Here is a 21,836-nt window from a genome sequence, read left to right on the forward strand (position 1 = left end):
CTCCACAGGGTACACACCTCCACAGAGTACACATCTCCACAGGGTACACACCTCCACACGGTACACACCTCCACAGGATACACACTTCCACAGGATACACACCTCCACAGGATCCATACCTCCACAGGGTACACACATCCACAGGATACACACCTCCACAGGATCCATACCTCCACAGGATCCATACCTCCATAGGGTACACACCTCCACAGGGTAAACGCCTCGACAGGGTACACTCCTCCACCAGGTACACACCTCCACAGGATTAGCCTCAGTATCTTTAGACACTAATGGTCCCAGGGACTCATTTGACTTATAAAGGAACTGAAGTACAGAAAAGGGAAGTGAGTTATCCAACGTCACACAGCCAGCAGTGTTCCCTGGCCCCCACGCCTAAACAGCCTCATCTGCCTGAGTCCTAAAGAACCAAGAGAAGGTTCTCTGATAGGTGGGGAGATGTTGATGGGTAGAGAGGGCACAGGCCAGCTGTTTGTGAGAAGGGCACAGAGCAGGAATGCAGTAACGATGAGTGTGGATCCTTGATGATTATTGATCCTGTTGTCAGGCTTTCTAGGGAATTTCCCACTCGCCATCCCCTCTACTCATGTCAAAGGGCCATTTCTTTCTTCTCTCTGATGCCAGGGCAGATCAAGTCCACCTCTTCCATTCCCACTCCCCAAGGATCATGGCAGGCAGAAGGTGGCCAGAAAGTCCAGATGCTGAAAAGGTCTTTGGTCAAGGTTTTGCCAGGGGTGCACCCTGGAGAGGCAGTGTCTGGGGGTATGGTCGTGGCTCTCAAGACCTGAGAGTCAGATGTGGTTTTCAGTCAGCTGTGTAGCCCTGCGCAGGTCATTTCTTCTCTCTGGGTCTCAATTTTCTCCCCTAAAAAATGGGCTTAATGACCTTGCTCCCCTGCCAGTGGTGTGTTGGTAAATGTTAACCAGTCAGCTTTCAAAAGTAAATAAATCATGATGTTTAAAAAGGCTCTGATTTGTAGGATTTGCTAATTTCCATGGGCAAATACTCCCACCGTGGCTGATCTCCACCAGTTTCACTGGACATGGAGTTGGGAAGAAATGGGCACAATTGGCTCTCATGAGCCCCTACCAACTGGCTCTGCACACCACTGTCCCTATCCTCCAGGGCAAAGGGAGGATAACATGAGACAAGAGATACAAAAGTGCAGAGAGGCTAGGCGCAGTAATCTCAGCACTTTGGGAGGCTGAGGCAGGAGGATCACTTGAGCCCAGGAGGTCGAGGCTGCAGTGAGTGATGGTCATGCCACTGCACTCCAGCCTGGGCAACAGCAAAACCTTGTCTCAAAAAAAAAAAAAGGTGCAGAGGAAACTTTAGAGTGCACTGCAGATGTGGAGCTGCGACGAAGGGACACCAAGGCAGTCTGCCAGTGAGAGCCTCGGCCAGGAAGCAGGTGCTGTGGATTGTGGGTTGTGGGTACCCATATTAAGGGGCAGGTCATGAAAGTGATCTGGAGGAGCTCCTGGAATCTGAGAAGGCAGGAGAGTTGACTGGGCCTCCTGTGCTGGTATTTGCTGATACTTGCACACACATTCTATCCAGTTCCAGTGCTTCCTGAAACTGGAACAGGCAGGATAAAGGTTAGACTTCTATGAAAGATCCCTTCTGAATGCAGAAGTCAGCCCCAGGACACTGGGGCCAGCAGAGAGACCTCCCGAGAGATCCAAAACAACAGAGTCAACCCCCTTCCTCTCCATGTAAGTCCCCAGGAGTTTCTACAGACACTAGCTCTACCACATGGGAATGGCAGAAATGACCTCTGAGGCCAGAGAGTCAGGAAGAGGGAAGTGTAGCCTCTGCCAATGGGAGAGGACAATGTCAAGGACCTGGAGGTAGGAGGCAGGAGAAGGCAGGAAAGGGGAGTTCCCTTCCTGATGCTCCCCCCCACTCAGCCCATAACTCAGGCCTTAAATAAACTCTGTCCCACTGCTAATTATTAATAATAGCTATCATTTATTGAGCAAGTACTGTGTGTTAAGCTATTTACAAGCAATATTTTATTAATCCCCCAGAGAGGAATGTATTTACTAGTCCTATTTTACAGATGAGGAAACTGAGGCATGGGGAAGGAAGTTAAGCATCATGCCCAACCAAAGTCCCACAGTTCCTGTGATTCAAATCCAGCCCTGACTCCAGGTCATCCAGCTTCAGGGGCTCTGCCAGTTACTCCAGGGAAGGGTCAGGACCAAGGCACCCTCATCCAGGTTCCTGCAGTGAGCCCTTCCTAGTGCTGCATAGGAGCCCCTCATAAACACCAGTCAGAGGCCTTCTGACCAGCCCCTGAGGACCCCCTCTCTCCTGGGCCGTGTGGCCTTAGGAAAGTCACTTTACCTGTTCCCTGGGCCTCACCTGTAGAATAGAGTTTTAGCTGCAACCAAGGGGCATCATGGTCACCAAAACAGGAGTCCCCACTTACAAAACCTGCCCAGAGGAATCCCTGAAGACCAATCAGGAACCTCTGCATCCTTCATGCAAATTTAGGGGTGGGCCTCTGAACTCTGCATAACTTCCCTGGTTCTCATCCTAGCCCCAGGGAATTGGAAGAGGTAGCAGGTTGGTTTGGCCAAGCGAGGCTGTGAAAGTCATGGCTGTGAACTGAAGCCTCTGTTAAGGCCTCTGACATGCAGGAACTCAGCTGGAGCTGGAGATGATGTCCTGGGGAATAGGGAACAGGTGCAAGAATGGGGCGAGGCCGAGACTGTGGGGATCATTCTGGGCAGGCCAGACCCTCAGGAGGTGGTACACGCCTGAGCTGGAGCTCTGAGAGGCCTCCCCAGGTTCACATCTGCAGGGCAGCAGTGCTGGAGTCTAAGCCAGGCTGAGTGAAGGCAGGCAGGTAGGGAGGGCTAGCAGGGGCAGCTGCCACCTGGGGCTTGGTCATCAGCCAGTCGCCCCAGGGCTGCCAGGCCTGAGGCAGCGAGAGCATCAGAGAAGCTGTAGACCCTGGGGCCAAAGGCTCCTGGGCCCAGCCACACTTGGCCAACAGAGGCCAGATGTAAGACACGTGTCCTTGAGCATTTTCCCTGTGCCAGCACCTTGTGCACACCATCCTCACAATGACCCTGTGAGGTGGGTCCGTGTGCCCCATTTCCCAGATGCAGAAAGTGAGGCACAGAGAGCTACACAGTTTGTTCAAAGTCACACAGCCAGAAAGTGACAGAGCTGGGGCTGGAATTCAGCTGGGCTTGACTCCAAATCCTTGCTCTAAACCACTGTGCTACCCCAGCTGCAGGGAGGGGAGTGGTCACCCTCCCCAGGTTACAAAGCCTGACATCTGGCGGGGGAGGAAGGGCCCCAGCCTCCCATTTGGAGCTGGAGGATGCCTTGGGAAGGTGCCAAGCCTGCTGCACCACCTCCCGAGAGGGCAGCTCTGGGCCAAGGTGAGGTGTGGCCGCCAGGCAGGCCCGAGCTGTCCAGGAGGAGCTGTCCAGGGAGCAGTAGGCAGTGATGCGGAACGGGAGGTGGGCTGCCCCGCACCTTTCGGGCCCCATGCCTGCTCCGCCGTGGTGTCCCGTTACGGCCAGCTCGGCGCTTTCCCGGTCACGCCACATTTAGCATTGCGGAGTGAGCAGGCGCCAGGACATCAAGAAGGGGTGGTGGGGACTCTTGAAGGGGCGGGAGAGTCTCCCACCAGGCCCCTGCCTGGACCCCGGCTTCCAGCCCCTCCACCACTGATTCCCCCATGGGATCTTTGGGCAAATTGCCTCCCCTCCTTTTCCCTGTTACCCGCTCTGTCAAATGAGGTTTATTGATGGTTTATTCAGCAAAGATGTGCCAACCCCAGCCTGGGTACCATGGGGCCAGTGAGGCCAGCCACCTCTCCCTCCCAGCGCTCTGGAAAGAACATGGCCTGGGAACAGCACAGCTGCCCTGCTCCAACTTGAGGGGGTCTTGGGTAGAAGGGATGAGTGTACACCTCATGCTTTTCTTGCTGCCTGGACTCCCAGCTTAGCCTACCCCAACTCTGACACCCACCCAATGAAGAAACCATAAGCAGAGTGCAGAGTCTACAGTCAGGCAGACCCGAGTTCTTGCCCCTGGGTGACTTGGGCAAGTCATGTAACTCCGCTAAGCTTCAGCATCCTCATCTGGAAGGTGGGGTCAATAATGCTCCTTCCTTACAGGGTTATTCTGATAGACGAACGAGAAAACCATCCAAATGGTTCACACAGTGGCCAGCCCAGAGCAGACCCTCAGCAAACTGTAGCTTTTATCAGAGACCACTTGGACAAAGAGAAATACATTCAAGAGGAATTGCTCTTGCAGGTGGTAAAGGAAGGCAAAAAGCTGAGGATAGTAAGAGTGAGAGGCCGGGTACGGTAGCTAGACTGTAATCCCAGCACTTTGGGAGGCAGAGGCAGGCAGATCATCTGAGGTCAGGATTTGGAGACCAGCCTGGCCAAAATAGTGAAATCCCTTCTCTACTGAAAATACAAAAATTAGTCAGGCATGGTGGCGTGTGCCTGTAGTCCCAGCTACTCTTGAGGCTGAGGCAGGAGAATCGCTTGAACTCAGGAGGTGGAGGTTGCAGTGAACTGACAGCATGCCACTGCACTCCAGCCTGGGCAACAGAGGGAGACTCCATCTCCAAAAAGACAAATAAATAAAAATAAAAACAAAAATACAAAAAATAGCCAGGTGTGGTGGTACAAGCCTGTAATCCCAGCTACTCTTGAGGCTGAGGCAGGAGAATTGCTTGAACCCAGGAGGCGGAGCTTGCAGTGAGCCAAAATGACGCCACTGCGCTCCAGCCTGGGTGACAGAGAGAGACTCCATCTCAAAAAAAAAAAAAGGTGAGAGCCACACTCACAATAATATTCATAATGAGAACTGGCATTTATGGGGCATGGACTGTGCACCAGGCACTGTGCTGAATGCTTTCTGCGCATGATTTTGTTTGACACTCACAACATCTGTGTGAGGTAGGACCTGCCACTCTCCCAGTTAGATGATGACCCTGAAGTTCAGAGAGCTTTGCTGGCACAGCTTGAGAGGAAGGGCCAACCCCGGCTTTGAGGCCTGAGTCCTCTTAACCACCCCACTGTGTTAGGGACAGGATTCCCCTATGATTGGAGAAGGCCTGAGCAGAAAAAGCCCTCCGATATCATGCACCCAAGCTCCTAGGTCTTCATGGGGAAACTGAAGCTCAGAAAGGGGCAGTGGCCTGCACAAAGTCACAGGTTAGAGTTTGGAGGACACAGGTGGAACGGCACTTGCCAGGCGCTGCAGTGTGGGTGGCGACATCCTCAGGGCCCGCTAGGCTCACAGGGCCGCCAGGCAACCAGGGACCTCTGGGTCCCCAGTTACACGCTATGGTCACGTCAGCCAGGCTGATGGGTCACTGCAGGACCAGCCTCTGCTGAGGGCTGACTCACCTGCATGCAGGCGGTTGCTCCCACCCCAAACATGAGTCTGACCCACGCACCAGCTCACTCTCCCCTCAGGACCACCAACTTGCCCAGTCACTGAATGGAGACCATCTGCTGCGTTCACCTTGCCAGGCCCTTTGCTGTAGACACAGGAGACTGATCCTGAGGAGCCAGAGGCAGGGCCCAGCTGGGAGCCAGGGTCTCACTGGTTCAGTCTCTGCAGCTGCAGCCTGAGATCAGCCAAGCCCCTCCTGAGGCTCCTACCTGGCTTGCTTTGCCCTTTTTCCACAGAGGTCTGCTCTCTCTGCTGTCTCTCTCTCTCTCTCTCTGGATCCCTCTCTCTCTCTCTCTCATCACATGGCTGACCGGAGGCAGAGTCCCAGCCCAAGGACGGGGTTGGGGTGGAGGTGGCGAACCTGGGTTGGTCACCCCTGGATGCTGGTCCTCACTCTCATGGCAGGCGGCTTTCTTTGAGGCCAGGACTGGGTGATGGTGTCACTGCCCCCGCCGCAGTCTGACGTCACGCTGCCGGGCCCCACCAGACTGGAGGGCGAGCGCCAAGGGGACCTCATGCAGGCGCCGGGCCTCCCAGGCTCCCCTGCCCCACAGAGTGTAAGTACCTGGCATCCGGGCCTGGGTTTAGGCCAAGGCCTGCAGCTGCCCAGGCAGCAGGTGGACTAGTCACCTTACTGCCCCCAGGGACCTCCCAGGGTCTGTCTTGTCCCCTCCACCAGCAAACAAGTCCTCAGTGACCCCGAGATCCAGAGGGGTCACTCCTCATCCCTTCAGTCTTGGCCTGTCCCAGGGCAGGGCCGTGAGCACCATCAGATTTGGGGTACCCCAGGTTTCACGGCAGGGTGCCCTCATGAAATTGGGGCTCCCAAGGGCAGACTATGTCTTCTCCACCATTTAGGGGCTTCCCAGAGCTCAGCCATAGACCCCTTTACCCCAGAACAGAGTAGGGTCCCAGCCAGTCCCCAGGCCTGGTTCAGCCTCCACTCACAGGCTCGCTACTCTCTGTCTACCCAGAAGCATGCCGGCTTCAGCTGCTCGTCATTTGTGCCCGACGGCCCTCCAGAGAGGACACCCTCACTGCCCCCACACAGTCCCCGCATTGCGTCACCAGGCCCCGAGCAAGTCCAGGGCCACTGCCCAGCCGGCCCCGGCCCCGGCCCCGGCCCCTTCCGGCTCTCACCCTCAGACAAGTATCCTGGCTTTGGCTTTGAGGAGGCCCCAGCAAGCAGCCCCGGGCGATTCCTCAAGGGCAGCCATGTGCCCTTCCACCCGTACAAGCGGCCTTTCCATGAGGACGTCTTCCCGGAGGCCGAGACCACCCTGGCCCTCAATGGACACTCCTTTAAGACCCCGGGGCCGCTGGAGGCCTTCGAGGAGATCCCAGTGGACGTGGTGGAGGCCGAGGCCTTCCTGCCTGGCTTCTCAGCAGAGGCCTGGTGTAACGGGCTCCCCTACCCCAGCCAGGAGCATGGCCCCCAAGTCCTGGTGAGTACTAGTGGCCAGCGAGAGTCCTATCTCCCCGCTGTCCCGGTTCCTAGCAGCCTAGAAAGAGTCAGTCCTCTGAGACCAAAGTCACACCTTCTCTTTGCAGAGTTTTCCACTCAAGACCAGAGGGTTGGGACCTCCTGGTCAACTGGGGAGGGGGTGTTGGCCTGGCCACCATGGAGGGGAGTGGGTGGGGGAAGGCAGGCCAAGCTAAAGAAGCTGGCAGCTTTCAGAGGCTCCTGAGTCAGGATTCCAGTGTGTGACTTCTCTCTGTTTGTTTAAGTGTCAAGAATCTCCAGCCAGACCTACACGCCCATATGCAAATGTGACAAGAAAAACACATTCCAGAGACCAAGAGAAAGGGTTTGGGGAGGAGCCATAGGACACAATTTTTCCCTCCCCAGCCTTAGCATACAGAGTTGAGAGAGGACTGTAAGTCTGGAGGGACCCTTCCCGGCCCCATTCTTTGCCCAGAGTGGGGCCTGGGTATATTCCTGGAAATATCTTGGAAGGTTAACATGTCCTTCCATAGCCTGACCTCCATAAGCTGTGTGACCTTGGGCAAGTCTCAACCTCTCTGAGCCTCATCTGAAAAGTAAGGTCAACATTACCTGTCTCGTGGGATTGTTGCTTAGGGAAGAGAAAAGCTAAAGGGAACTTGCTCCCTGCTCCCCAGCTCTGGTTTGGAGGTCCCTGAGTGGGCGCAGCCTCAGCAGTGCCTACTCCACATGCCCACCAGCCCCTCACCTCTTGCTTTCACACAGGCCCCCATTCCAGCCCCGAGCCACCCCACAAAGGCTTAGAAGGAAGATGGAGAAGGTGGTTGGGTGCCTACCAGGTGTGGCCAAAACAGGACTTTATTCTGGCCCTTTGACCGCTTCTTCTCAGGCCCGTTAAACGTGACCACAGCCTAGAGATAGGGCACCATCATCTCAGCTACTGCCCCCAAGCCTCCACTCAATAATAGCTCCCAATCGTTCTGCCAGGTGCTTTCTTTCAAGTGCTCCCATTTAATCCCCTCAACAACACTCTAGAAAATTCCCACCATTCTTATGTTGCAGACGAGGAAACTAAGGCTCATAGAGGCCAAGTGACTTGCCCAAGGTGTCTCCTAGCCTGCAAACGGTGAGGCTGAGATTGAGTTCACACCTTTACCCTCCCACACATGGAGAAGAGCTCCAAAGACACACAGCTATCTGGTCAACTTGCTGGGTGACCTTGGGCATATTGCTTCCCCTCTTTGGGCTCAGCCCCATCATCTGTCAAATGAAGGGGTTGGACACAAGTAGTCTTGGCCCTTCTAGGCCTGAGATTCTATGATTATGGCAATCTCTGCATCAACAACCCCAGGGCACACCCAGAGAGAGGTCATAGCTGATTTGCCCCTCTGGGCCCAGATCTGGTTTCCCAAGGCCCCTGGTAACCCCAGGAAGCACAGCCCACCTCCTCCAGGGCTTATCCACCTTCTAGGGCCTTGCTGCACACCCTCCTGTCCCTACTCACGGGGGAGCTCTGCACTAGGCCCTGGGACTCTGTGCCGGCCTCTCACGCATGGGAAGGCAGAGTCTGGCCACCATGCCCAGCAGCAGCTGCAGGCTCCCCATGCCCAGCGTGAGAGCATCCACAGGGCTCACACAGGCCAGCAACTGTGTAGACCCCCTGGAACAGGAAGCAAAAGTTCTGTGTCAGGGATGGCCAGGAATCAGAGTGGAGAGGAGCTACCAGCCCCATCCAGAGAGCCTGCTGGGGCTTCCTGGGGCTGTACAGAGGAGGAAACAGAAGGGACCCAGGGCCACAGCTGGACCAGCCTATCTGGCCACTACCCATGCTCCCCTCACCATAGATCCTCAGGGAGAGTTCTGGAGCTGTGACCTTTTCCTGGTGTCCTTTGCACACCTACTTAGAGGGTCTGAGGACTCTGAGCCAGGCGTGTCGAGTGAGGTCAGCACTGCACCCGTGTGCTATTCCAGAAGATCCCTGTCCCTGCCCCAGCACAAGTCTCCCTGACTTCTCGGGACAGCCCAGCCTCAGCCTCTCCCCTGCAGTGAGGGGAGGCATAGGGACTGCTGTCAGTTCCAGCCCTGGCTATCCCACTAAATTGCTGAGTTCCCTTGAGAAAATCCCTGCCCTTCTCTGTTCTCTGTCGTTCTCCAGGAATAAGCTTTGGGGGAGGCAGAGTGGGGGTTGCTTTTATATAAAGGTTCAAGACACAGGAAAGAGGAAGGGAGAAAATAAGGCCTAACCTAGTCATCTGCTTTCTCTTCCAGCAGGGTTCAGAGGTCAAGGTCAAGCCCCCAGTTCTGGATAGTGGTGCCGGAATGTTCTGCTACCAGCCTCCCTTGCAGCATATGTACTGCTCCTCCCAGCCCCCCTTCCAGCAGGTGGGTCTGGGGCAAGTGGGCCTGCTTCCCCCGGGTGTCAGGATATTGTGTGTGTGTATGTGGTGTGCGGGTGTCTATGTGATGGCGTGGGTACACCAGGATGGGCAGGTAAGGCCAGCAGGGCCCTGAACCTTAGGCTGGGCCACAGCAGGTGGCAGGAGTAGTTAATTGGGAAGAGAGGCAATTGCCCCCCTCCAGGGGTGGGCTCGTCTGAGTCCCTGGCAAGGCCTGAGAGGCCTCAGATAAGAGTGTGGGGCTGAGATGGAGGCAGGGCTGTGATGTGAGCCAGAAACAGGGGAAGGAGGAGAGCTGCCCCAGGCAGGGAGAGGGGCAAAGAGAAGAGGAGGGTGTGGTGTGAAACACAGGCTGAGCAGGGTGAGGAACAAGGGCTTCTGTATAGTCAGCCACCATCTTGCTATGTGACCTTGGCCTCCAACTTCTATTAGCCTAGAGAGCGTGGGCACCCAGTGTGGGCTTAGGGGACCTTCCCACCCAGAAGACTCCAAGTCCCCATCATCTTCAGCCGTTTCTTCCTTTCCCAGCTTCAGCTCCTCCCAAGTGTACAGGATGCCAAGTAATTGCCCCACACTGGCATGGGATGGAGGAGTTTTAAAGGAGAAAGAAAAGAGCCCCAGAGCAGCCAGGCAGCTCCCAGGAGTCACCAGGCAAGACAGAGCAAGTGGCTGCCCAGCGCCCAGCTCCATCCACCTGCAGCCTGGCACTGAGACAGGCCCTGCCTGTGGAGCAGGTTCTACACCCGGCTCTCTGGCACTGGCCCTGATCTCAGCCAAGCCAGGGAGGAAGGCAAGGGAGAGGGGTTGGGTCAGACTGCCAGCTTTGCAGGTAAAAGAAAGAGATAGAGGGAAGCAAAGAGAAGGCATGAGAGGACATCCTCTCTGCTGTGAGGGGCCTGGGTGGAACGGCCAAAGTTATCCTGAGGCTCATGGTCTGACCCAGGGTAGAGAATGTCCCTGAGGCAGGGACAGAGATTGAGCCACAGAAGAAGAACTAAGGGGCCACCAGACCTTAAATGACCTCACCATGCCTGGCCCCGCTTTGATGCCCTCTGCAGTCTGCACCCCCTCTCAACAAGATGGCCGCACCCAGGGCTTTATGGAGCCTGGACAGAGGGTGACTCAGGCACTAAATGTCTCTTGGGTGACCTGGAAAGAGCTCTTCAGCCTGGAGCAGCTGGGGGAGTCAGAGTCTCCTACCACCATCCCCCATAAAACACCACCCGTGGCACCGCAGCCACTCCCTTTGCTGTAAAACCACCTCCTACCCCCACCTGCCCACCACCATGACCAGCCCTTTCAAAGAGCCACTGAAACTCATAAAACGTGGCAGTGCCCAGCAAACACCCAGGCTGGACATCCCACTTCCGGCCCAGTTGCTCCAGGAGATGCACGGGCACCGGGAGCACCTTCCTGGAAGGGTGCAGGGGCCGAGGGCTTCACTTCATACTCTCCCTGCAGGGTCCCATCACCATGGCAACCAGAGCATCTAAAGGGCTGAGAGGAAGGAGCTGGAGGAAGGGGGCTTTAAGACCTCTGAGATCATGAATTACAGGGTGTGGATCTCCTCACAGCCCCTCAGAGAGCTCTGCACTGGGGGTGATGGGGCCCATGACTCAGGAGGGAAGAATCTGGCCTGATCTCCTTCTCTGGATGTATATAAATGGGGGAGGGGAGCCCTCCTGGGAAAGGTTGGGTACCATGGCAATCACTCTGCCCCTTTTGACCTCCTCAGTACTCGCCAGGTGGCGGCAGCTACCCCGTACCCTACCTGGGCTCCTCACACTATCCGTACCAGCGAATGGCACCCCAGGCCAGCACCGATGGGCACCAGCCTCTCTTCCCAAAACCCATCTATTCCTACAGGTACATTTCTCACACTCCAGGGGTGGCAGGAGCAGCGGAGTGAGAGGGTCCTTGGGAACACTGAGGCATGGAATCCTCTGGGTCTACCAGTAATGGCGGTGGGTGGAAATCATACCAGTGGGCTTCCAGAAGATGCTGGAGAGAGGTTTCCTGCATGGAGGCAGGGGCATAGACTGGATCACCTCTGACCCTTTGTCTAAGCCTGGGGAGTCATGTCTGTGACTTGACTCAGCAGATGCTGGTGCCCTGCGGTGAGCCTGCCAAGGTCTCACTTCCTAGAGCCCAGGGCCTGCATCTGATAATTTAGGGGGGATGCTTGCTGCCTTCCCTGTCCCTCCCCAGAAACAGAGGGAAGCCCCCCACTCAAAGCGCTACTGGAAGGAAATAGGGGTGAGACCTGCAGATGTGACTCAGCTATCCACCATCTGCCAGACCTGGTGGGACTTCTCTGGGGCTGGCCTCTTAAGTGTCAGCAGACCCAGCCTGTCTGGGAGACCCTTCCATCTGTCCTTTCATTCATTCCAACCAACAATGACACTTGACCAAATACGTGTCAGGCCGTACATGGGATCGGGTCATCAGCTAGTGTGAGCTGAGGGGAAGGGAAAGGAACTTAAACATCAGCCAGGAGTGCAGAGAAGGGCTTTGTGAAAGGCAGGGTCATTCACTGAAAGGCACACATGCAGGCCTTGGAGTCCAGCAGAAATGAGTTCAAGACCAGCTCTGGGACTGACTAGTGTGAAACTTCGGGAAAGTTACTTAATCTCTCTGAGCCTCTATGTATTCTATTTATTCCTCTTAAAAAAAAAATGTCAGGTGGGGGGGGGGGGGCAAGGGGAGGGACAACGTTAGGAGAAACACCTAATGTAGATGACGGGTTGACGGGTGTAGCAAACCACCATGGCACGGGTATACCTATGTAACAAACCTGCACGTTCTGTACATGTATCCCAGAACTTAAAGTGTAATAAAAAAGAAATAAAAATATAAGACTTATAAGATCAAAAGGAAAAACTTGTCAGGGTTTGGGGCAGCAGTTCAGGCCGTTGGAAGGATTAAGTAAGAGAATGTACGTGCCATTCTTGGTACATTGCAGAGGCTCAAGAAACCTTAGTTTCCTCCCTACTCTCCAACATTCATGCAATTGGCTAAGGACTGACAAGTAATGACGGCTTCCGTTTAATGAGTGCCTTCTATGTGACAGGCACCATCCTTCATCCTCACAACTCTGAGGTAGCTATTACTTTCTTCACTTCAAAGTTGAGGAAACTGAGGCTCAGAGAGGGTAAGGCATTCACCCAACGTCACACAGCCAGAGAGTAACTAGGCCAGGATGGCCACCCAGGTTTCTCAGATTCCGCAAGACCCTCACGTGTCTGTAATTCCTGACTTCCATGTCCACTTTAATGGACACCTTCTCATTCCCTCCCCTTTCAACTCCAACCCCATAGAGCCTCTCGCCAGTGGTGGGGGGCTCGGGATGGGCTCAGGACCCAGTCAGAGATTCAGACTCTCAGGGGCTTTCTCTGTCTTCAGCATCCTCATCTTCATGGCCCTTAAGAACAGTAAAACCGGAAGCCTTCCCGTCAGCGAGATCTACAATTTTATGACGGAGCACTTTCCTTACTTCAAGGTGAGCCCAAGATTCCTCCCCATCCCATCACCCCCAATTCCTGGACAAGCCAGGACTCTCTGAGCCAGAGGATTCAGTCTGGAGGCGGGAGAAGAATTAGAACGAAAGCCAGGAGAGGGCTTACCCCCGCCATGCTTTCCCTTGTCTCCACCTCAGAAGGACAGAGTTCCTACAAAAGGGGCTCCATGTGGGGAACAGAGAGCCCAAGCGGCTCATCCAAGGTTGCACAGCAGGCTGGAGTCAGACCTTCTGCTGGGGAAGGTGGACATGTTAGCACCGATGGGCCTCAGGGAGCATCCACCTACCCCAAGTGGGAAGAGAAAGTTGGAGAAGAAATGAGACACTATTGCTACCCCGACCCCTGGGACGCTGTGGGGCTGGAGAAGCTGGTCAGCCACGGTGGCTGGGAGATCAGGGCTGAAGAAGTCATTGCCTTCCAAGGTGAGATTAGATCTGCCTCTGTGGGTGGCAGGCTCAGCTGCAGTTCTGCCAGAAAGTGGGGTGTGGGCTTCCCAGTCTTTGAGTGTCCCAGGCTGGCTCACCTGACTCTCCCCCAACCCCTTGGGCAGAATCTCATTTCTATCATTCACAGAAGGGGCTTCTGGAAGCCTTACCCAACTCCCTCTCTAGAGGCAGGACAGGGGCTCTTCTCCCAAGGTGGACAAACACATCAGACAGGGTGGTCCATTCTCCCAAGGTCACACAGTAGATGCGATCAGTTACTGGATCAAGCTGTTTGGCTTTGCACACCCCTCTCTGCATGCCCCCTAGACCCTCCAGCACAGACCCCCTTTTCCTGGGGTGGGTGTGGGGGAGACCGGAGACTGCGTGTGACGAGTGCCTTCTCCAAGCCCTAGTAGACACAAATCTCATCTGTCACCCAGGCAGTGGGCAGTTGCTGAGACCCAAGTAATCCAGAACTCAGCTCCACCTGCCAGGGGGTGATTCCTGCCCCCACCATCTACGGTCCTGCCTGGGGATAATTTGAGACTTGATGTTCAAACAAGTTTATCCCACTGGGCTGCCGTCACGTGGGGAGTGGGCAAGATGGCCAGAGTGGTCTGGCCAGGAGTGGAAAAGTGTGTTGATCCACCAGAGGTTCTGGAAGGGAAAGAGGGAGGGAGGCGAGTCGTCCCTGGAATTCGAGAAGCATCAAAGCCTGAATTCAGGGCAGCCCCCGATACCCCAACAGGTCAGGGGCTGAACTCTCCCTAACCCCTAAAGCTTTTGGAGGGTCTTCTAGGGTTTCAAGGGGCCAAGACCGAGAGGGGAAAAGCCCAGTCCTCTCAGCCTTCCCTCCCCACCAGCTCCTGGCCGGGCCCCCAGCCCCTCCCCACATCTCATCTTCCTTGCTTAATTATTTTTCCTCGGAGCTGTGTAATCCCTGTTTTATGGGGCTGAGGAGTGAAGAGGTCTAACTGCTTTTTGTTCCCTTCGGTTCTAGTTGTTGTTGTTAGCCACTTGCATCACTCCCTCACTCCTGAGTTTACATTTGATCTCAGAGAGAAAGCATCTGTGAGGATGGGATGGGTCCCAGATTGTGAGACAGGTTCTATGGGGTGACCTGGGCAGGGCCCTTAGCTGGGGGACAGAGTTGGAGGCTGAGCTCTATCACTGCCTCCCTGTGTGATCCAGTGCTAGGCCCTTTTCTCTCTGAACCTCAGTTTCCCAGTCTGTAAAATGAGTCAGATTAGTTGGCACATAGATTCCTTCTGACTCTGACAGTTCCCCTCCAACCCACCTAAGGAAATTCCTTAGTTCAAAGATTCTCCACCGCTTTCCATCTCTCACTTCCCATTTGAAGATCATTTTTCTGGGTGAGGATAGACTGGACCCTGGAGTGGCCAGCACTCATGCCCAAGGCAGCTGCTGCGGGCGTCCCATAGCAGCATGAGTCAGGGACATGGGACTGGAGAAGTATCCAGCCACTGGACATAATTGTTAGCGCTGACCATCCCTCTTCCAAACAGGAAGTGACTGGGGTGGGGGCTGCCCTGGCATCCCAAAGTCACAGATTTATGGGGCCATAAAAGGCCCCAGTGCCCATTAATTCTGCCCATGGGGCAACATGGCCTTAACTCCTAGTGGAGACTGTGGTGGGAGTCGAAGGTGAATCCCAAGTTGGCTGGTCTGGTGGCTCAAGAATCCTCCCTGGTGACCCTGGGAGCCTTGGGGGTCATCTCAACCAGCTCCCTGCCCCAGGCCAGCTGCCCCCAAGAAAGGCTGCACCAGGTCCTGCCAGCCACTTGGAGTGACGCTGGCATCAGGACCCAGTTCTGCTGGGCATGATTCAGCTTGGCTGCTCCCTGGGGCAAGTGAGCTGGGGAGGAGGGAGTGGCTGCCCCTCATTAAGCAGAAACTTTGGGCTGAAAGGGGGAGGGGTCAGGTAATGAGGGCGAAGGAGCCCCACTGGCCAGAGCGAGTGCCCTACCCACAGTCAGCCCCCGCTGAGCTCAGGGCTGTCACAGAGCCTGGAAGAGAGCTGGAGGTGGGCGGGCAGGGGCCCACTGGCACTCCCGCCACCGCCTCTCACCTAACTGAGTCAGCCTAATGGTTTTTACAACCCTCCCTGGGCACAATTACTGCACTGGTGGCATGACCAGGCCTCCTAATGGGTGTTTATTCTGTTGGCACGAGCATCCCCCCACCCGCCTGAGGGCTGGCCTCCCCCCCAGGACACGCCCCCCAGGCACACTCATGCAAACACTCACACCCACACATCATACAATCATGGCTACCCACAGTCACACCCAGAGAGACTTTCTCACACACGGCCATCCTCACACTCGAGGAATTCATGGACCCGTAGCCAGGAAACGTTGCTTATGCCAGGAAGACACACTTAGGGACGCGTGCACATGCTCATACGCACTGCCCTTCACATACCAAACCCACATAGACACACAAACACATGTGCAATGCACATACCACACACACCCAAACACTCACAAACCTCGCCCATCTTTCTGTTCTCCCAAGTTAGTCCCAGAGGGGATAAGGCATATCCAGGAGAGGAGCATTCTTCGCTTCTCTAAAGCCAGCCACAAGACCTCAGAGTACTGAGTCCCCTTCCACAGAGGGGTCCAAGCACAGGCCTGGAGACCCACTGGGGATGGCTGAGCTTCAGATGGGAGGGTGTTGTGGGCCAGAAGGCCTCTGTAGCACCTACCAGCCCTGGCTTTCCGAATCACCTCGACAGTCCTCTGAGGGGTCAGGCAGGGATGACGGTGGGATGAAGGCAGATTTGAGATGAAAATAACTTGGGGTCAGGGTTCCTGTTCATCCCTCCCCTGCCACCGAAGGGTACCAAGCAAGGGCTAGGTGCTGAGGAGGACAACAAGCCCCAGAGTGGGCGGCAGCTCTGTGCCCAGAGGAGGCACAGGAGTGTTTTAGAACCCAGGCCTGAAGTCCACTCTGGCTCCCTGAGCCTAGCCTGAATGTTTGTCTTGCTCTGCTCTGGCAGACAGCGCCCGATGGCTGGAAGAATTCTGTCCGGCACAACCTATCCCTCAACAAGTGCTTCGAGAAGGTGGAGAACAAATCGGGAAGTTCCTCCCGCAAGGGCTGCCTGTGGGCCCTCAATCCGGCCAAGATCGACAAGATGCAAGAAGAGCTGCAGAAGTGGAAGAGGAAAGATCCCATTGCTGTGCGCAAAAGCATGGCCAAGCCAGGTGAGGCTGGCCGGGCCATGCAAGGAAGGGCCCAGGGTACCCATGAGCTAAAAAAAAAAGAGAATCAGAGAATGAGGCAAGGCCCTGAGTGACGGTTCCAGGCTGGGGAAGGCTGTGGAGGAGGGAGGTCTCATGCTGTTCTTTCTCTCTTGGGCCTTTCAGAAGAGCTGGACAGCCTCATTGGAGACAAGAGAGAAAAGCTGGGCTCCCCGATCCTGGGCTGTCCACCCCCTGGGCTGGCAGGCTCAGGCCCCATCCGGCCCCTGGCACCCCCAGTTGGCCTCTCCCCACCGCTGCACTCACTCCACCCAGCTCCAGGCCCCATTCCTGGCAAGAACCCCCTGCAGGACCTACTTGTGGGGCACGCACCCTCCTGCTATGGGCAGACATACTTGCACCTCTCACCAGGCCTGGCCCCTCCTGGACCCCCGCAGCCATTGTTCCCACAGCCGGACGGGCACCTTGAGCTGCGGGCCCAAGCAGGCACCCCCCAGGACTCACCTCTGCCTGCCCACACCCCACCCAGTCACAGTGCCAAGCTAGTGGCCGAGCCTTCCCCAGCCAGGACTGTGCACGACACCCTGCTGCCAGATGGAGACCTTGGCACTGACCTGGATGCCATCAATCCCTCGCTCACTGACTTCGACTTCCAGGGTGAGCTGGGGGTGGGAAAGGGAAGGTGGTACAGGACTGGAGAGGGCCACCTGGCAGTGGGACTCATCCTCTCCAAGTCTCCAGGCTGCAGCCTGCAAGTGGCTGGGTTTCTGGTCAACTGAAGCGGAGGAGGCCGGACCTGGCAGGAAGAGCTTCCCACTTGCTCTCTGCCATCCAGAGAATAGGCAAAGAGGGACGTCCTTGCCCCTGTCTCCCTCCTCCTGGTGCTCCAAACGTGGTCCGACTGACCTCATCATCAAACCACTCTTGGCCGGGCATGGTGGCTCATGCCTAGAATCCCAGCACTCTGGGCGGCTGAGGTGGGCAGATGACCTGAGGTCAGGCGTTTGAGACCAGCCTGGCCAACATGGCAAAACCCTGTCTCCATTTTAAAATACGAAAATTAGCCAGGCACGGTGGCACGCACCTGTAATCCCAGCTACTCGGAAGGCTGAGGCTAGAGAATCACTTGAACCCAGGAGGCTGAGGTTGCAGTGAGCCGAGATCGCACCACTGCACTCCAGCCTGGGTGACAGAGTGAGATTCTGCCTCAGAAACAAACAAACAAAAAACCACTCTCAACTCTGGATAGACTGCAAAGGGCTCCATGTTCTATTCCATACTCGATTGTGAGTGACCAGTAGTCTGAACATTCTCAGATGTATTTGCATTTTATCAGAGTTCATTTTCTAAAGCAGAAGGAGAGAGACTCTACCCTAGAGGAATGGAAGGCCTCAGAGCTGGGCAAGCCCTGGAGAGATTTGGAGATAGGAGTTTGAGGAGGGTTCTATCCATTCCACTCCATCTTGGCTGCTCCATTTCTGCAGATGGCCAAGCCCACCCATTCCCATCTAAATTCCAGTGCACCCCAGGCCCTGGTACTGGCCACAGAAGGTTTGGAACAGGGTGATGATCCAGGCCTCAGACTCTCTGTATGTACAGGGGTGGGGGACATTCACAAGCTGATGGAGGCAGCCTGTCCTCAGAGAGCTCCCAACCTGATGGGGAGACAGCCCAGGTTTGGGAAGCTATTATTAGAAAAGTGCCCATAGGGCCGGGCACGGTGGCTCAAGCCTGTAATCCCAGCACTTTGGGAGGCCAAGACGGGCGGATCACGAGGTCAGGAGATCGAGACCATCCTGGCGAACATGGTGAAACCCTGTATCTACTAAAAAAAAAAAAAAAGAAAAGTGCCCATAGATCTTCTGCCCGATCCAGAAGTGGGGAGCAGGGCTCAATCAGCCTCAGAGGAAGCTACAGATATGCGGGACACGAAAAACATTTACTTGAGCCCCTGCTAGGCATCAGGCATCAGGCTGGCTGCTCTCTAAGTGCTTTCTCATCTGGGCCTAGAGGATAGGAGGGATTATTAAACCTGCTTCATGGAAGCACACAGAGGCTTGAGAACTTACTCTAGGTCACTTAGCTAGAAAGAGGGAGAGTTGGGACTGGAACCCAGGTGGCCAAATCCAATCCAGGGTTTAGTCAGGCCCTCTCTCTCCAGAGCTTGCAGCCTGGATACCCAGTGCAGGAGCCCCAGGTCCTGGCCAGCCATGATGCGGGTCCATGGCATAGGTGGCAGCACTGTTTGCTCCTTGGACTCAGGTGTGCATCCTGGCTCTGCTCCCATTCCCTGGGCCCTGCAGTGGAGGAGACCCAGGGAGCCATGCCCATCCATCCCATTAGGTCCAGAGTACACTGCCAGAAGCTCCTTGAGCTGGGCTGCAAATCTACCTTCCGTGGGAGACTAGGCAGGAGTCAGGGTTCACTCCCGAGTGCACAACATTGGCATCCATGCTGCCAGCAGGCATCAACCCTTCCACAATGCCCACCCCCAAAAAGAACCACAGAGGTCTTCTAGATCAATGGCTTTCAGATTGGGCTACATGGGAGGAGGAATCTGAGGCTGAGAGGTTCGGCAACTGCCTGGGGTCACAAAGCTAGTGCTGGGGTCCGTTCCCAGCACATGTCACCCTGACCCCTGCTCTCTGCAGCATGTGAAAACTGACGGGTAAGAGGGGCCAGACAGGACTCCTCCGGTGCCTCCCAGTGACACTTGTTCTCTCCTTCCCCATCTCCCCCAACTAGGAAACTTGTGGGAACAGTTGAAGGATGACAGCTTGGCCCTCGACCCCCTGGTACTGGTGACCTCATCCCCGACATCATCTTCGATGCCGCCACCCCAGCCACCACCCCACGGCTTCCCCCCTGGGCCCTGTCTGACAGAGACAGGCAGTGGGGCAGGTGACTTGGCATCTCCGGGCAGTGGGGGCTCCGGGGCACTGGGTGACCTGCACCTCACCACCCTCTACTCTGCTTTTATGGAGCTGGAGCCTACGCCCCCTCCGGCCTCTGCAGGCCCCTCTGTGTACCTCAGCCCCAGCTCCAAGCCCATGGCTCTGGCATGAGCTGTGCCCAGCATCATCAGCTCCAGCGTTTGCCTGGTCTGGAAGTCCTGGCTGGCCGCCCACATCAGGCTCACCTTAAAGGTCAAGGAAGGAAAATACTCCTGTCCCCTGTGCCACTAAGCCAACATACGTGTTAGCTGGTAGCTGGGGGCGCAGAGGACACCACCGGGGGTGCTGCTCCTCACACATTTCTGCCATGTGGTGGCCCAGTTCCTCACCCAGAGCCCCCAAAGAGCAAGTGTCTGGGCAAGAAGAAAATGCACTGTTCCTAGCTCATACTCATCCACACTCAAGCCCTCGTGCGTGCGCGCACACACACACACACACACAGAGTTATTCAGATGTACGCTCACCCACGTACCTTACAGCCAGAGGAACCAGCACTCCATCACTGAGAGCCTGACTTCGTTTCTGGGGCAACTGAGAGCTGAGGGCTTTGCTTACCAAAAGCTCAGGCCCTGTGCCAGGCCAAAGATTCCCCCAGACCCCCATTCTGACATCCACTTGCTCTGCAGGCCTGGCCCCCTCATCATTTTCTTTCCCAGAAGCCCCCTGTATTTATTCCCCCATCTTCGTCCCAACAGCCCAGCAAGAAGGAGGAGATAGAGAGTTCCTTCCTGGGTTGTCTGTGGACTCCCCCAGGAGCTGCTAATTGGCAGCACCCGCTCAGCCAGGCTCTACCCATCCTTAGTACCTGCTATGTCCAGCCTCCCCCAGGGTGACACACAGGAGGGGCAACATCTACCCGGGGACCAAACTGAGCCCGATTCCGAAGCAGTGTTTGGAAAAGCCCTTGCCCTCGGAAACTTGAATATGTCCTTTGTCCCCAGTCCCGGGTGCAGGAAGGGCCGCCTCCAGGTCACCACAATCTCACTCCCATTCCAGAAAGAAAAGTTCACATAGTTTAGGTCCCGGCTTAACTCTACTTACGAAGGTTCAACTTACACTTTTTCAACTTTAGGATGGTGCAAAAGCAATACACATTCAGGACGTTCCTCAACTTAGGATAGGGTTATGTCTGATAAACCCATCGTAAATTGAAACCACCGGAAGTCAAAAACCACTTTTGACTTACGATGTTTCCCACTCATGATGGGTTTCTACAGATGTGGCCCCATCATAAGTTGAGGAGCACCTGTTAGTTACTTCCAACTGTCTCAGGCAACCTAGGTATTCAGGAAAAAAGCCTGGCACAGGGTGGCAGGGAAGCACCCATGCAAAGCACCCCCGCTTTGACTGCTTGGCAGACCTAGGGTGCCCGGGAAGCACAAAGGATACCCGTGGCGCTGTGGGGTGTAGCCCAGGTGCCTGCCATGAGCCTGACCCCACCAAGGGGGAACCTCAGCCCACCCTGGGCCTGGGGGTAACAAGAACTTCCAGAGGTTGGCCCCAGGCTCAGAGGAGGCATAAGCAGATCCCTCAATGGCTTGTCATTGTCCCCTGTCCTGGAACAATAAAGCAAGTGCCTTCTGGTCTCACTACCAAGCCTTCATTTCTGGCCGCCTCTCCCTAAGCAAAACGGCCAGGCCACTCTGATGGCAGATGCCCTGGGCCTGTGACGTCCCTCCCACCCTCACCCAGAGCTGAGAAGTTTCTAATCCAAAGAGTGAGGCATCTAGGAAGACTTCTTGACCCACTGGGGAGGCTGAGGAGCAGGTGGGCAGGGTCTCTTCCCAGGAGAACTTCCAAAGAGATGCAGGGAAGAAGCTGCCCTGGCCAGAAGAATGGAAGGGATGCCCTCCCCCAGACCCCTCGCCTCTGAGGTCTGCCCACTCCCTCTTTGCAGCCCCATCTCCTTACGCAAGAAGGAGTCGCTGCCCTGTCCAGGCTGTGCCTTTCTGTTTCCAATCTGTTCCTGGCTGAAAGAGATGCCAAGTGATTTGAGGCCCTGAGTTCCACAGGTGACAAAGTGGAGCATGTCCTGGTGCTGTGTGCACTGCGGGTTCTGCAGAGTGGTCTCCGGAGGGTCAGGGGTTCACTCACTCCCACGTCAGACTCACCCCCTAGGTCTCACCTCCAGGTGGGGTTGGTGTCACTGCAGCACTGTCTCAAAAGAGATGGGCAGATGTGGGAGCCAAAAGCACACACATGAACCCCAGGTCCAAGAGAAGCCACAAGGTGGGACCTTTGCTTATAAAGCTCTTCTTGGATGAAGGCCAGGCACGGTGGCTCCCGCCTGTAATCCCAGCACTTTGGGAGGCCCTGGCAGGCAGATTACCTGAGGTCAGGAGTTCAAGACCAGCCTGGGCAACATGGTGAAATCTCGTCTCTACTAAAAATACAAAAATTAGCTGGGCGTGGTGG

General features: G+C 55.7%; 1 protein-coding gene across 1 annotated transcript in view; it reads left to right on the forward strand.

Moving 5' to 3' along the window:
* The window catches only part of FOXN1 (forkhead box N1), a 31,595-nt gene extending 10,586 nt beyond the window's left edge, over positions 1 to 21,009 (forward strand). Inside the window, exons 2-9 of the mRNA XM_023183807.3 lie at positions 5,881 to 6,017; positions 6,435 to 6,905; positions 9,176 to 9,286; positions 11,036 to 11,166; positions 12,703 to 12,799; positions 16,263 to 16,470; positions 16,633 to 17,124; positions 19,213 to 21,009. Of these exons, the coding sequence (XP_023039575.2) occupies positions 5,895 to 6,017; positions 6,435 to 6,905; positions 9,176 to 9,286; positions 11,036 to 11,166; positions 12,703 to 12,799; positions 16,263 to 16,470; positions 16,633 to 17,124; positions 19,213 to 19,532 (1,953 nt within the window). The 5' untranslated portion in view covers positions 5,881 to 5,894 and the 3' untranslated portion in view covers positions 19,533 to 21,009. The remainder of the gene's footprint in view (positions 1 to 5,880; positions 6,018 to 6,434; positions 6,906 to 9,175; positions 9,287 to 11,035; positions 11,167 to 12,702; positions 12,800 to 16,262; positions 16,471 to 16,632; positions 17,125 to 19,212) is intronic.
* The last annotated feature ends 827 nt before the right edge of the window (positions 21,010 to 21,836 follow it).

The sequence above is a fragment of the Piliocolobus tephrosceles genome, chromosome 16, assembly GCF_002776525.5.
Source record: "Piliocolobus tephrosceles isolate RC106 chromosome 16, ASM277652v3, whole genome shotgun sequence".
Classification (NCBI taxonomy): domain Eukaryota; kingdom Metazoa; phylum Chordata; class Mammalia; order Primates; family Cercopithecidae; genus Piliocolobus; species Piliocolobus tephrosceles.